Source organism: Mytilus trossulus, chromosome 4 (genome assembly GCF_036588685.1).
Source record: "Mytilus trossulus isolate FHL-02 chromosome 4, PNRI_Mtr1.1.1.hap1, whole genome shotgun sequence".
Classification (NCBI taxonomy): domain Eukaryota; kingdom Metazoa; phylum Mollusca; class Bivalvia; order Mytilida; family Mytilidae; genus Mytilus; species Mytilus trossulus.
This window is the reverse complement of record NC_086376.1, coordinates 24,058,543-24,074,053: the sequence shown is the minus strand read 5'-3', so window position 1 is coordinate 24,074,053 and position 15,511 is coordinate 24,058,543. Positions and strand designations below refer to the sequence as shown.

Below are 15,511 nucleotides of genomic sequence, written 5' to 3'. Positions count from 1 at the left end.
AACATAACATAATTAAATTGTTTAACTGACTTTACAGAGTTATCTCCCTGTAGTGTTAGGTACCACCTTAATATAAGTATTCTATGTTTGCACCTCACTTACTAAGTTGTACTCAGCAAAATAAAATATGATGTAACTAAGCATGATAATTTTATCGATTGATTGTCTTTTCTCTGTTTATTGATAGTTATATGTATTGCACATCTACCCAATATCTTTTTTTTTAAATTTTCTTAGCCATTTTTTACTGATTATGGACCTTCTTTTTATTGGTAGATATGGGAATAGTTAAGGTCACTATTGCTTTAAAATTTTATTTGGAGTACCAACAGATGTCTTTTTGAAGTAAGAAGATAATTGCGTTGTTATTATGTGTTACGTCTTCCATGTTGATACTGTTATTTGGCAGGTTATATGGCAGACATACCATTGAACTTTTTAAATGTTTTAATCGCTTTTATCATCTAACGTATGTTTGATTTCAGGACTATGCAAAAATGCTCAGCTTACACAGGAGAATGTTTGTATTGTGGAAGTTGGCAAAGCCACTAGAGTTCTCGTACATAAAACTAATAGTAGAGATAAATTACTGTCATCACTAGGTAAGAACAGCCACTAGAGTTCTGGTTCATAAAACTAATAGTAGAGATAAATTACTGTCATCACTAAGTAAGAACAGCCACTAGAGTTCTGGTTCATACAACTAATAGTAGAGATAAATTACTGTCATCACTAGGTAAGAACAGCCACTAGAGTTCTCGTACATAAAACTAATAGTAGAGATAAATTACTGTCATCACTAGGTAAGAACAGCTACCAGAGTTCTGGTTCATAAAACTAATAGTAGAGATAAATTACTGTCATCACTAGGTAAGAACAGCTACCAGAGTTCTGGTTCATAAAACTAATAGTAGAGATAAACTACTGTCATCACTAGGTAAGAGCAGCTACCAGAGTTCTGGTTCATACAACTAATAGTAGAGATAAATTACTGTCGTCACTAGGTAAGAACAGCCACTAGAGTTCTGGTTCATACAACTAATATTAGAGATAAACTACTGTCATCACTAGGTAAGAACAGCTACCAGAGTTCTGGTTCATACAACTAATAGTAGAGATAAATTACTGTCGTCACTAGGTAAGAACAGCTACCAGAGTTCTGGTTCATACAACTAATAGTAGAGATAAATTACTGTCATCATTAGGTAAGAACAGCCACTAGAGTTCTGGTTCATACAACTAATAGTAGAGATAAATTACTGTCATCATTAGGTAAGAACAGCTACCAGAGTTCTGGTTCATACAACTAATAGTAGAGATAAATTACTGTCATCATTAGGTAAGAACAGCCGCTAGAGTTCTGGTTCATACAACTAATAGTAGAGATAAATTACTGTCGTCACTAGGTAAGAACAGCTACTAGAGTTCTGTTTCATAAAACTAAAAGTAGAGATAAATTACTTTCATCACTAGGTAAGAACAGCCGCTAGAGTTCTGGTTCATAAAACTAATAGTAGAGATAAATTACTGTCATCATTAGGTAAGAACAGCTACTAGAGTTCTGGTTCATAAAACTAATAGTAGAGATAAATTACTGTCATCACTAGGTAAGAACAGCCACTAGAGTTCTGGTTCATAAAACTAATAGTAGAGATAAATTACTGTCATCATTAGGTAAGAACAGCTACTAGAGTTCTGGTTCATAAAACTAATAGTAGAGATAAATTACTGTCGTCATTAGGTAAGAACAGCCACCAGAGTTCTCGTACATAAAACTAATAGTAGAGATAAATTACTGTCATCATTAGGTAAGAACAGCTACCAGAGTTCTGGTTCATAAAACTAATAGTAGAGATAAATTACTGTCATCACTAGGTAAGAACAGCTACCAGAGTTCTGGTTCATAAAACTAATAGTAGAGATAAATTACTGTCATCACTAGGTAAGAACAGCTACCAGAGTTCTGGTTCATAAAACTAATAGTAGAGATAAATTACTGTCATCATTAGGTAAGAACAGCTACCAGAGTTCTGGTTCATACAACTAATAGTAGAGATAAATTACTGTCGTCACTAGGTAAGAACAGCTACCAGAGTTCTGGTTCATACAACTAATAGTAGAGATAAATTACTGTCATCATTAGGTAAGAACAGCTACTAGAGTTCTGGTTCATAAAACTAATAGTAGAGATAAATTACTGTCATCACTAGGTAAGAACAGCCACTAGAGTTCTGGTTCATAAAACTAATAGTAGAGATAAATTACTGTCATCATTAGGTAAGAACAGCTACTAGAGTTCTGGTTCATAAAACTAATAGTAGAGATAAATTACTGTCGTCACTAGGTAAGACTATTTACACGTTTAACTGACTTACAATAAAGTTTCATGTTATATTAGATATGTTGCGAGGGGGTTTGGGTTATATTTAAACCAGGTTTTATTGCACCAGACTTCCTACTTATATGCTGCCTTGTAATTTCACATCAGTTGAAACTACCAAAAACTGTATATTTAAATTATATTAGCAAAACAAATCAACAGAATTTATCAAACATCACATTATTATTAACAGGTCCACATATAGTAAATAGTTTTTGGGCTGTCACATTCCAAAAACCAAGGCTGTGGGAGACAGCAATTATTAAACACTTTCAACAGACTAACTACATACAGACCTGCCTTAAAGAGTTGGTGACAATGCTTTTCAATCTTAAGCGAATATAATGATATGAAAAATTATCACAATAAAAGATTAAAAATTAAATACACCAATAGAGATAAATACTTGGTTACAGACCAATATTAGAGGACTGATATTTCATAAATATTACCATTCCAAAGAAAACTTGACTTTTTAAAAAACAGTTTTTCCCTCAATTTCTGTTGTTTCTTACAGTGTTTGTTTCAGGCTCACAATAAACTCAAAAAGAAGGACAATTATCTAATTTCCTCTGAAAAAAATCTGATGTTAAATACTTTTCTTCTGTGAAAGGAAAATAATAACATGTTTTGATTAATGTTTTGTATTAACATTTGACATTAGATAGCCATAGTCCAGTAAAACGAAGTTTGAACCTCAAACTAATTGTAACAGAAAATGTGTAAGTTATAATCTATAGCAATTAGCCCCAAATATGCACAGATAAAACCTAACTTGAGAAACACTCAAAATTAGCATTTTTAATTTCCTATGGAAAGGGAGATAACTTTGCAAAAATGAGTTGTTGCTTTTTTTGGGGTCAGTTTTGATTGATTTTCTTAAAATTCATGTATAGTATGATACTTTGATGGGGTTATAAGTTCGTATTTGATTACATTATATAATCTCCTGCTCATGAAATGTACAAAACCGAAGTGTTATGGGTATTTGTATTTTTTTTTCTCACATTTTTCATTAAAGAAATCGTAAATTTAATGCTTTGAGACCATTTTGAAAAAATAATGTGAATATTTGGTATTGTTTACATCTGTATATTATATTTGTTCAGCATCTACCTTGTTTCAAGATACTTTAAACCACCAAAAGAAGAATAGATGCTTAATTATTTTTATTAAATTTGAGATTCGTCACCTTGACATGTTGAAAAATCTAATAAATGGTCAAATAATGAATAATAAAATTTAGGTTGTAGTGTGCAATTGATTAAAGATATGAAAACACATTTAGAGTTGTTTGTTATATTCTAAAGACAATCAATACGTTCTGTTGATAAAAAGCAGTAAAATTGGAATTTTTTATCAATTTTTATCAGTATTTCTGGGGGTTTTTTTTTGCAGAGTTATCTCCTATTTTAATGCAAATCTCCATAGGATTTTTGTTTTGTTTTCCTAAAGTTAGATTTTTTTGGACTTTTTACTGTGTAAAATTGGAGTATATTGCTAGAATTAAAACTTTTAAATCTCCTGTTGCAATTACTGTAAGGTTAGGGTAAAATGTATGCTAGATTGACTGGACTACCATGTTTTATAATTATAAGCTGATGATAAATATTCTTTTTTTAACTGTTTGATTTCAGGTCAGCTAAGACCAGGAGGAATGTCACCTGTAACAGGAGCCCTACTTCTTATAGAGGGAATCATAGCAAGGAGTAAGTTTAGCTCTAAAAGGGGTCATATGTTTTTAAAACTTCTTTTCATTGTTTTTAGTTTTACATGAGTATATACATGTATGTTCCATCACTTAGATTTTTTGTTTATCAGTTAAAATGAATATAACAAACAATATATACTCTGAATATCTTGTCTGATTAATATGAAGCATGCTTGAACAAACTAAACAGTAAAACCATTCAAAATTAAGACGAACTGATGTTACTTCTTAAAAAAAATCGCTTGCTAGAATTTATCTGTCATTTCAGAAGATTGTGCAGATTTTATTGTCATTTTCACTTTAAAAAAGAAATGTGGATAAAAGTAAAAAACGATCATGTTATATATTTTGAAATGTTTTGACAGACCCTGCTCCAAAAAAAGTAGTTGTGATATCAGATGGAAAGATGACACCTATCCATATTAAATCTGGGAAAGATTTACCTGACCTACATAATGAACAGGTATGACACCTAACATATACGGGAACAATCTGGCCTACATAATGAAAAGGTGTAACACCTTCTCTTATAGTTAACAATTAAGGGAAGGATTTATTTGACCTACATACTAAGCAGGTATGACACCTAAACACATAAAGAGGGGCGAAAGATACCAGTCAACTCATAGATTGAAAATAAACTGACAACCCCATGGCCAAGTAGAAAAAAAACAAAAAGCAAATAAGAGTACACAAGACACAACATAGAAAACTAAAGACTAAGCAACAGGAACCGGACCACAAACTGGGTGTGATCTCCGATGCTCCTGAAGGGTAAGCAGATCCTGGTCCACATGTTGCACCTGTAAAGACGAAACTTGCATGATAAACAGGTATGAGACCTATATATTTGGCAACAATTTCTCTTACTTAAACTTTGAGCTGTGCAGATATGACTGCAATGTGTGTTAGATAAGATTTATCTAAAATACACAGTTACAGATATATAAGACTCATGCCTACTTTAGAAATCTAGTATCATTGGTATTCCATAAATTATGATGAATTCACAGAATATAATTTAGTAAGGTAAAGACTTACCTGGTCTACATAAAAAAAGTATTAAAAAGCAGTCTAATTGAAATAATGAGGATGGTCTCACATGTATTGTTCCTGTATACTCCAATGATTAAAGCAATGAAACATTCAAACTTTAGCATATTTCAGAAATAGATTATGATGTCTTAATTCTTACAACCAAACTAAAGCTGATAGACACAAATCATTGACAGAGCAATATCCTTAAGAATCTTAATGTGGTCAAACACATTGGCTGAAAACAATACCATACATATGTATAGATAAGATATGAAAGGAGAGTTTTATTGCAATATTCAGTGGACATTGAAAAATACAGTAAATGAAAAAGGATAAAAGGATATTTATGGTGAACCCTTAACTCTGTGACTTTTTAACATGGTTCAGTTGGAAAACTAAGGATACATTTTAGATAAAATTGAGAATGAAAATGAAGAAGAGAGTAAACATTAAAAGTCAGTGATGAAAAAAAAAGCTAGAACACTGGTTTCATTTTTAGAGAATTTACAGTATACAATCACATAACTTAAGTGTCTCCTACAATATATATTTAAGGTCAAGGAACAGTAAATGGGCTATGTCACAGATTTTGCTAAAAATTTGCATACAACCTTGGCTCGTTAAACTTCAACTGAAAATCGAAAAAATAATACATTTATCTCTTTTATTATCTGAAAAATTGCAGATTGATTTCTTTTAATATGGGTGAATATTTGTATAGAAAGCACATAAAATCGGCGAAAAACCTTCTAAATTTTGTCTTAAAATCGCCAAATCTCTAATTCTACTCCATAGATTTTTCTTAAAAAACTATATATTGTTGACACATAAATTTCTGTTTTAATGATATTAAATAATCATAGGGTCACCGAATTCGTTTTTTGTCTAATAATCAATTTGATACCCTGGTTGTAGTGAAAAACGTCAAAAATCAACATTTTACGGCCTGCAACGTGATAACGTTACGATTATTTCGACGTTTTGTTGGATTTTTTCACAAAGAACGCAACTTTGAATGATGTATACCGTAAAAACGAAGTCGGTGACCCTATCTTTATTTTGCATCATTATAACGGGAATTTATCTATCAACAACATATAGTTTTTTAAGAAAAATCTATGGAGTAGAATTAGAGATTCGGCGATTTTAAGACAAATTTTAGAAGGGTTTTCGACGATTTTATGTGCTTTCTATACAAATGTTCACCCATTTTGTAAGAATTCAAACAGTAATATTTCAAATAATAATTGAGATAAATACATAATTTTTCGATTTTCAGTTGAAGTTCATCGAGCCAGAGTTGTATGCCAAATTTTACTGAAATCTGTGACATAGCCCATTTACTGTCACTTGACCTTAAGTCAATCATTGATATATTTAAGTTGATTTTATATCCTTTCAGCTTAAAATCCAGCTTAAAATCTTAGGCCACAATATGCGTGCCTTGAATGCCAGAATATTCTTTGTTCCTGTAGGACCTTATGATTCTGTAAGTAAACAATAACATATACTTAGAGAGATGGTGTCCCTTTTATCATTAAAAATCATCCATTCAAACTTGATTAAATTTTGAAGTTTAAGGCTGAGATCAAAGATTGAGAAACATATATAATTATATATATTTATAAGTACGTCTGAACGATTGACAACTCTACAACAGATTTATCCATCAGATCACCGGCAGTGATGATGATACATGGCTGTGTACATTATGTATATACAACTCATCTAAACATCAACACAACAATGTTAAATCTGTAAATTTGCTTTCGCAAATTTTTTGTTCTTCCCTTTCCGATATTCGAACCCAAGCGATCGTGTGGTCTAGCTAGATGGCTACAGTGCAGGCGATTTGGTGTCACGATATCTCAGTAGCATGGGTTCAAAGGAAAGAACAAAAAATTTGTGAAAGCAAATTTACAAATTTACAGATATATAGTATAACAATATTAATGATATTTCTAAATGGTTCATGGCTGTTCATTAACCTTTGAGTCTACTGATATCCATTTCAATTAACGAGACTTTGGATAGATTTGATTTACTAATGATATTTCATAAGTACTGTACTCTTTGTTTAATACAATGATCTTTTAGTCTTTAAAAACCCTTGACAGAGTAATGAATATGTAGAAATCCTGATGACTGTCATTTCATCTATCTGTCTGGTCTTTGTTTGCCTTCACACTATTAGTTTCCAGGTGATAAAAAGAACAGTGCTTTTTTAAATTGAATGTTATTGGATTAATGGAAAACATGTAGTCCCAGCTACGTAGCCACCAACAGTTTTTTTTATTGACTTAAAGATATGAGAACTGGACAATCAGAATGTCATGGCCTATAGCTATGTATTCATTTGGTTTATGTTGTTTTGTAGAGTTTAATGGAAGGTCTGATAAAAGATACTAGAGGAGATGAGATACTACCAGCCAACATTAGTAGACTTTACAACTGGACAAGAAATACTGTAGGTACTTTTAATGATTAGTAATAAAAAGGCACTAAAGTCTGTTAAAGTAAAACTTGCAATAATTCACCCCCTTCTTTCCCAAAATACAACATGAAAACAAAATTTCATAATAGCTATTGATAGCTCTTGTTTCTTTAATTTTCATTGAATAAAAAATCCCTGATTTATAAACCTTAACAAAATTAAATGACAAATGTCATATTTAAGATACAACTTTAATACAGGGGAGAGATACCAGAGGGACATTCAAACTCATAGATAAAAAAAAACTGACAACAACATGGCTTAAAAAAAAAGACAAACAGAAAAAAAAATATACACAAGACACAACCTAGAAAACTAGAGAATAAGCAACACAACCCCAACAGAAATATATATTTAAAAATAAAAACCAGACATTTTAAATTGAGATTCATATTTTGTTCATGTTTCATCAACTGTAGTTACAGGTGCTTTAAAGATTAGAGCTCAACTTGGCTGTCTTTGTTGTCTGAATTATAAAACGGAATCTGGAACTTTGGTTGGCTGAAATTTTTTAATTCTTGCTTCAAATTACTAAAAAATCAGAATTTTTTGCATTGGATCAATGGAAAAAATTGCAATATTTATAGCAGACAAAATATTTGAATTTAAAGTTAATAAAAGGAAACACTACATTGTGCTGATACTTTCAGATTTTGACGTTAAAACTTGCAGCAGACTGTAGAAAACAGCACCCTGGGATTTCAATAGATAACGACCAGTTCAGAGCTGTTATTGAGCGTGCAGGCTCTGAATGTCAGATTGGCCCAGAGGTAGGATATATCTGAAAAATACACAAAATCTTGTGTTTTGACAACACATTCAGAATCACTGTGTTCAGAATAAGCTGACTTTGGAGTCTGTGAATGTTCTTTCATAAAAAAAAATGTTTTTAATTACTGATTACTGGACAATAAGTCTATTGAAATAGGTCAATTTAATAAACAAACTTTAGCCTTTTTGATGTAAAATATGATGAAACTGAAATTCAAGGTCAAAAAGTATTTGGCCAAAAATCATTTGGTGATAACTTAAGGCCCATTTGGCAAGTAACATTAGAAGAACATGGGGACAAGATTCAACCTTATAATGTAACAAGAAATTCTTTTAAATTCAGCATATCATATTTTAAAAGTAATACATTTTTTTTTTCAACTACTAGCAGTTTCTTTCTGCGATCATTTACAATACATCAGAATACACATACACATGTTATTGAACGAAACTTACACATTGTAATTAAATAAGTCAGATTTGTATTTTTTGCCTACATAATGTGTCATTACAAACTAACCTATATTTTAACTAAACTAATGTTAAAACAATTAAATTAATATCAATTGTCTTAATCCTTGCATTTTTACAACATTGACCTCATTAATCAGAAAATTTCAGGACATATCCTTAGAGGTTTTGGATGGTGGCATAGGACAGATTTGCATTAAGAGTAGAAGATCTGTAGGTGATCTTGATAATTTGCAAGTGAAATCAGGTTGTTTCTTGGGCATGCTTTTTTGTTAGTGACTGAGGTTATGATAAATGATTGTCTTCAACAATAATGTTAAAAAGCTTCAGTCCAAAATTGCATGCTACTGAACTGGAAATTGACGCTTCAACCAATTACTAACAAGACTAACGTGCTTACTGACTTAAATCAGCTATTAATCATCTTTATTGTCATGGTTGAATAATATTCTTCAGTGGCCATGATTTATTTGACTCTCCTTTGAGGATATCAGTTATGTGGTTGAATGTCAGCAATACATTTCTTCGTATGAATACTATATGTGCTTTCAATGATCTGCAGTCAGAATGCTCAAATTTCTATCATTTTACCTCAGTTTGTATTGTCCATAATGAAGAGGTGACATGTGGCTGAATAACTGCTTTCCATGTTGTGTATTTACTATTGTCCAATCTGTGTGGAATTAGATATTTCTATTTACAAGCCAAGTATTAGTATAATATTCTTCAGAAATCTTTTAGTTACAGTTAATTCAAGTATTCAGATTTACTAACTATTTATTTGCCTCATTTGCACTTCAGATATTGAAAATCAGTTGCTGTATTTGGAGTTTTTTACCCTTTTTATTTCTTTTTCTGAAAAAATAGTCTCTTATAAATATTTCTGATGTAAAAAAAATGTTTCAAAAAGTTATATTAACTTACAAATAACTTTTTACAAAATGTTTGCACTTCTTACATGTCATATCAAGTTCCTTTGAATAAAAAGTGTTGGTTATCATTAAATGCCAAAACTAAAGACATTTATAGGACAACATTTAATCCAAAATCAATAGATAAGTGTTTATGCAGAAGGTCAAACTTCTCATTGGAGCTCTTGTTAAATGTATACTTGTTTTTGATTGACATTAAGGTAGTACCTAACACTACAGGGAGATAACTCTGTAAAATATGCTTAACGTTTTAATTATGTTGTGTTGTAAAGGGAATATTAAGCTTCTCAATGATCAAAATTGGTGTTTGTCAAACTGCTATATAACCAGTGTAATTTTTCTGACAAAATGGTTGGTTCAAAATTTTTGAAATTTTTATATTTTTGTTAAAAGGTCAAAGTAAATACATTGTCAAAATTTTACAAAAATTAAAAGAGCCTAATTAATTTTAGTGAAAGTGTTGGGTACCACATTAATATATCTTGTTTTCTTTTCTAGGAGGTGAATGACATGATGAAAGTTGCTGTTGAGACTGAGCAGACTGGGTGCTCCTATATAGAATGTGACGCTAACATGCCACCAATAGGTACACGTATACGGAGAGGTCCTGACTGGAGATGGGACAACCAAGATCTAGAAATGCCAGGAACTGTGGTATCCCATACTAAAACTGGTGAGTATTTGATCTACTGAGGCATAGTTGTTTACCATTTGTTGCAATTTTTTTTGTGTCTAGCCTAGACAATATTGAAATTTGTGAAAATTGGATATGGCTAGATTGCAATTCTCTTTCTCTTTATTTGATTTAAATAGTAATGATAAACTTTTCAAAGGCTTGTTTATTATTATATTAAAATTAAATATAAACTCGAGTTGATATCAAGCATCATCCAATTCTCCCTCGATATAAAACCTATATATATGTGTCATTTTATAATATTATTTATGATTAGAGTGAGGTTTTTAATATTGGAAGTTTGTGTTTTTGTAGGACAAATTTGGGTTGAGTGGGACTTTAGTAATATTTTATATTTGTGTTTTTGTAGGACAAATTTGGGTAGAGTGGGACTTTGGTAATATCAACAGATATCGTTATGGAGTAGAAGGATGTTATGATGTTGTAACGACAGAGGATCCACGACTCCTAGAAGATCAGATTATAGCCGTTGGTTGTGTTGTCAGAAGAAGTGAGTACAATGATTCTATATATGTACAGATTTTAGTTACACACTTTTCTCAGAAACTTACTGATAGATTTATAAAGGAGTAGGTCCAGTAAGACCCTTTTTGGCCTCAAAATATAGCATTTTTACAAAATTGCTATATTGTAAACTTTTAGTTATTTATTGGACAGTAGAATGTTTCTGCTACATAAATATGGGCTGTTTTTGACAATCCAATGCACATATATCGCGCAAGCACCATTAAGTCATGCTAAATTACTGAAATCTTCACAATTCTAGCATTTTAGTTAAATTTTAGACAGTTTCCGTGTAAAACCAAAGTGGCCGCATTCGGGTTTTTCCTTAATATTGAAATGTAAGTTGTCTTTGATGATAATACATAACATATATAAAGGTTGAGGATGAACAAGGATGTGGCCACTTTCATTTTTGACAAAAAACATCCGAAAAAATATTTGGTAGATTTTTCATATTTGAGCTTGAACCAAATCGTTTTTTTGCCAAGAATATGTTGTAATATTTGTAAGTAGACATTTTCCAAGTGATGAATTATGTTCATAAGGTAACTTTGATATAACTTCCAGGTGATGGATGGAAAGCTGGCCATACAGAAGATGGTGGACCAGGAAAGACTGGGTCTGTCTTTATTGTTCATGATGATGGTACAGTTCAGGTCAGTATATTGACCAGTCAATGTGGACTTTTTAATACACGATAAATAATGTTCTTTACCTATCAGATCAAAATTTCATTTTATGTAACGGTAATTGAATTGGAAGACTTAAGGTAACATGCTTGCAAAGAATTCATTAAATCATTTGTTTTATCCCCAACTGTATTGTATCAGAATTAAAAAAATGATGTTTATCCCGCTAATCTAGGTGTGTGGAAGTGGTATGGTTCTTTGATATTGAAAAACTATTGACATAATTTTGGGAGATGTTTAACAAATAAACCAAGTTGTTGCCTGATAAATATTAACTTTATAAACTATTTCCTTTTAGTAGATAATAATTAATGTATCTTTATAGGTGAGATGGTCCAATGGGAAAATGGGACGATATAAGTGTGGATTTGATGGCCAGTCTGAAGTTGAAATTTGGTAAATATCTTGTTTTTGCTTTTGCTTTTTTTTAATTTTTATATGCTTTCAAAATAATAAAACATTTCTCACATAATGTAAAGTTTAGATGACTGAGCTTCACTCTGTGAAGATTTTATCTCATTCAGAAACACTCAGTGGATGTATTGTGTTTTTGCAATTACAAAAGATAATATTACTTGAGCTGTGTGGGATAGAAAACGACCTTATACAAATGAATATCAATACATGTATCTGCTAACTTATTTTGGGTTGACAATTGACAAACTCTCTATGCAAAGTCTGTAACTATTTTAAAATTAAGTTGTTATTAAACCCTATAAAATAGGCTCAAATTCATCTTTTATTTTGTATTTAAATGTTGCAAAAGTCACCAAAGTCTTATCATGTTAATTTGTACTAATAATTGTATACGGTAGATTTCTATCCGACGCAGCTCACTTATTGTTATGAAAGTAAAACATCTAAATTGTTTACATATATTAAATGAATTATTTTCTTATGTCACTGTGTATGACTTTAGTATTTTAAAAATATTAGCTTTCTTTATTTCAAGTGATCCTTTTAATCAAAGTCAGTTAGAAAACTTGCCCTTAGCAGCTGGTGGTGAACCTGTCCCTAATGTACTCCCCAAGGAGGAGGAGGAGGAGTTGGAGGAAGATCCAATGGTAGCAGAAATGAACAGAAGGAATGCACAAAGGTCTCAGGAAGTCTCTAGTCAACCAAAAAAGATGTCTGATAATATACAGCAAGATAAACAAGCATCAGGCTCAAAACCTAAAGAACAAGCTCAGACATCTAACAAACAGCCAGTCACCAATGATCAATCATCTGATGACAATACGAGAGTTCAACAAGGTATAAAAATATGAAAATTAGAAATAGGCGTACCTGGTATTTTGACCTATAATGGTTTCTTTTACAAATTATGACTTCAATGGAGTTATCTAATTGCTCTGCTTAACTATGTACTCGATAAATTGAAAACTTATGCAAATAGTGTTTTTAAAATAAAACACCTCATAATTGAGAAGAAAATTGTAATTTTGTTTTATTCTATTAACTTTTAAAATTTTTGTCACTATAGTAAACAATACAGTTAACATTTATTGCCTTCTCTAACAAAGAGCTTCGATTCTTTTGTTCTATTTCAACCTGGTTTTCAACAGTATAGGAGAGGAGTTACTGTGGATTATTTATTTTCATTTGAACCATTTTTTGGTGGATCGAGGGAAAAGTGGATTTTGTATTTTGTATTTTATTGTTATACACATGTATTTAAAGGTCTGGATATATACAAAACTGTAGAAAATGTGCACTTTTTAAACTTAACAATTCATAGGTCACCTATAACGACAAAATCTTGGAAAATGTGTGTACCAAGAAAAATTACAAATCCACAGTTCTCTACATGTCAAATAGTTCTCTTGGAAAAGTTGTCACATTTATATTAATACTAGAGGATAAGTTTAACATGATAAGTGCAAGCAATTGCTCAATGAATAAGCAAAATTCTTGAATAGATTCAAATAATAATTGTTTAATCTTAAATATACAAACACCTATATATCAGCTGATTTATTGGCTTTGCTTTGTTTTTTTGTTTTTGTTGTAATCTCATTCCTAACTTAATGATTCATGAAGGTGTATTAATTATGGCTGGTAATACTCTATGGTTCTTGGTTGTCATTGGTTGTTAAAGCAGTACATTAACTGGTTTTAAAGGGACACTTTTTGTTAGATAGAGTACTTATGCATTCTGTGAGTTAATAACACTTTAATGTACACTTTGGGACCCAATTAACTGTTTTGGGCTGGTTTGGACCTGATAGAGTCAAATGTTAGTGCAAAACTAAAATAAAAGGCACTTTTTTTAACTAACAAGATATTTTTTTTTTCATAAATTTGTACGATTACTACAGTTGTAATAGTATTTCTCTTACAAGTTTGAAATGTGAAAATGATATACAATTTAGAGCAATTACCAGTCAGAAGTAGTAACACAAGGACAGACAGACCAAGGGATAACATAAAGTCTTCACACAGAGATAGCCAGAATCCACAAAGTGAAAGATCAAGGCCAAACTTAAGATTAGATATCCCAAAGTCTGGAAGCTCTGATAGTATTGATAACACAGGGATAGATGAAATACCAGGTAATAAAGGATACTGAACCATCATTTTGATTTGACCAGTTTCATGAGACTTTTAGGAAATTGATCAATTTTTTTTTAGTTTCATTCTACAATAACAGCCTGTGAACTCAAATTCTCTGAGACCATTTGAAAAAAAGCTTTAAATTGACAGGATAGTTTACCATCAGATGTAATTGATCCTATTGACAATCATACCAAACGTTTTCTCCTTGTAAAACTATATGGACCAAGAGAGGTAATCAACATGTTATTGTAGTTTTATGATTTTTTTTACCATTATTGGACTATCCTATCATAACATGTTAAAAAGCATGTGAAAATGTGTGACGTAGATGCAGACTTTTTAATATGAATGTGGTTATGTTCATAACTTCACATTATACAAAAGTGTATTCAACAGTAGTCTCTCATGTTGCTTTTAAAGCAACACCACTCGGCACATATTCAAATCAACTACCAGTTTCAAGTTAAGTTACATTTATTTGATAACAGCACACAATATATAAATGTATCATTGTCAAGTTCTGATCAGAATTCAGTGTAAATGTCTTTATAATTGAAAATGCTCTCCCACAGTAAGAATTGATATTTGACTGAACTTAATAAGCTTGATCAAACTATGAAAGAATGTCATAACGATTTTTTTTGGCAATGTAAAATGTCATCTATTATCTCCCATTGCTATTGCCTGGTCAAAACTGGGTAGTTCATCAGGATAAATATCTGGTACTATGAGAGCTGATCCAGCAGTTCCATGATATGTTCATCCCCATGGCTTGTGGAAATCTGTTGGCTAGAATTGAAACTGAAAAAGAAAAATGTTTTATAATTTGATTTTCCAGTCAGGATCCTACTTCGTCAAAATTATCTCCCCATTACGCTAGTTCATTTTCACAATCGTAGAAATGGAAGCCATTGTAGGGATGACGTGCTACCAATTTTGCTCTTGGAAACCGATAAATTTTTCCACATTGCACCATTACGATCTTTCTATGTCAGTTGTATTTTTAAAGACAAATGTATCAACTAGCTAATGAGCATCAGTTAATAATCTTGTCTGCATTGATTCAACTTAAAACTATTGTCTGATCGGTTGTCATGTGGAATTTTCGAAAAATTCATAAACATTTAAAAAAATTCTAATTAAATATTTTGTGAAAGGGCAGACTAGATTTTTTTAGTGTATGAAGACTATAAACTCTAGTTATCACACACACAAAAATAGTATTTTTCAAAGATATACATTTTCATCATCCAACTTGAAAGACTGTC

At 31.2% G+C, this 15,511-nt stretch overlaps 1 protein-coding gene across 1 annotated transcript in view; it reads left to right on the top strand.

Annotated features, from left to right (window-relative positions):
* LOC134714925 (uncharacterized) overlaps nucleotides 1-15,511 on the top strand; it is a 36,016-nt gene that overhangs the window by 8,506 nt on the left and 11,999 nt on the right. The window contains exons 8-19 of the mRNA XM_063576637.1: nucleotides 486-602; nucleotides 4,018-4,089; nucleotides 4,457-4,554; nucleotides 6,532-6,618; nucleotides 7,507-7,596; nucleotides 8,274-8,393; nucleotides 10,296-10,470; nucleotides 10,844-10,984; nucleotides 11,566-11,654; nucleotides 12,013-12,083; nucleotides 12,640-12,941; nucleotides 14,060-14,239. Coding sequence (XP_063432707.1) covers nucleotides 486-602; nucleotides 4,018-4,089; nucleotides 4,457-4,554; nucleotides 6,532-6,618; nucleotides 7,507-7,596; nucleotides 8,274-8,393; nucleotides 10,296-10,470; nucleotides 10,844-10,984; nucleotides 11,566-11,654; nucleotides 12,013-12,083; nucleotides 12,640-12,941; nucleotides 14,060-14,239 — 1,542 coding nt within the window. The remainder of the gene's footprint in view (nucleotides 1-485; nucleotides 603-4,017; nucleotides 4,090-4,456; nucleotides 4,555-6,531; nucleotides 6,619-7,506; nucleotides 7,597-8,273; nucleotides 8,394-10,295; nucleotides 10,471-10,843; nucleotides 10,985-11,565; nucleotides 11,655-12,012; nucleotides 12,084-12,639; nucleotides 12,942-14,059; nucleotides 14,240-15,511) is intronic.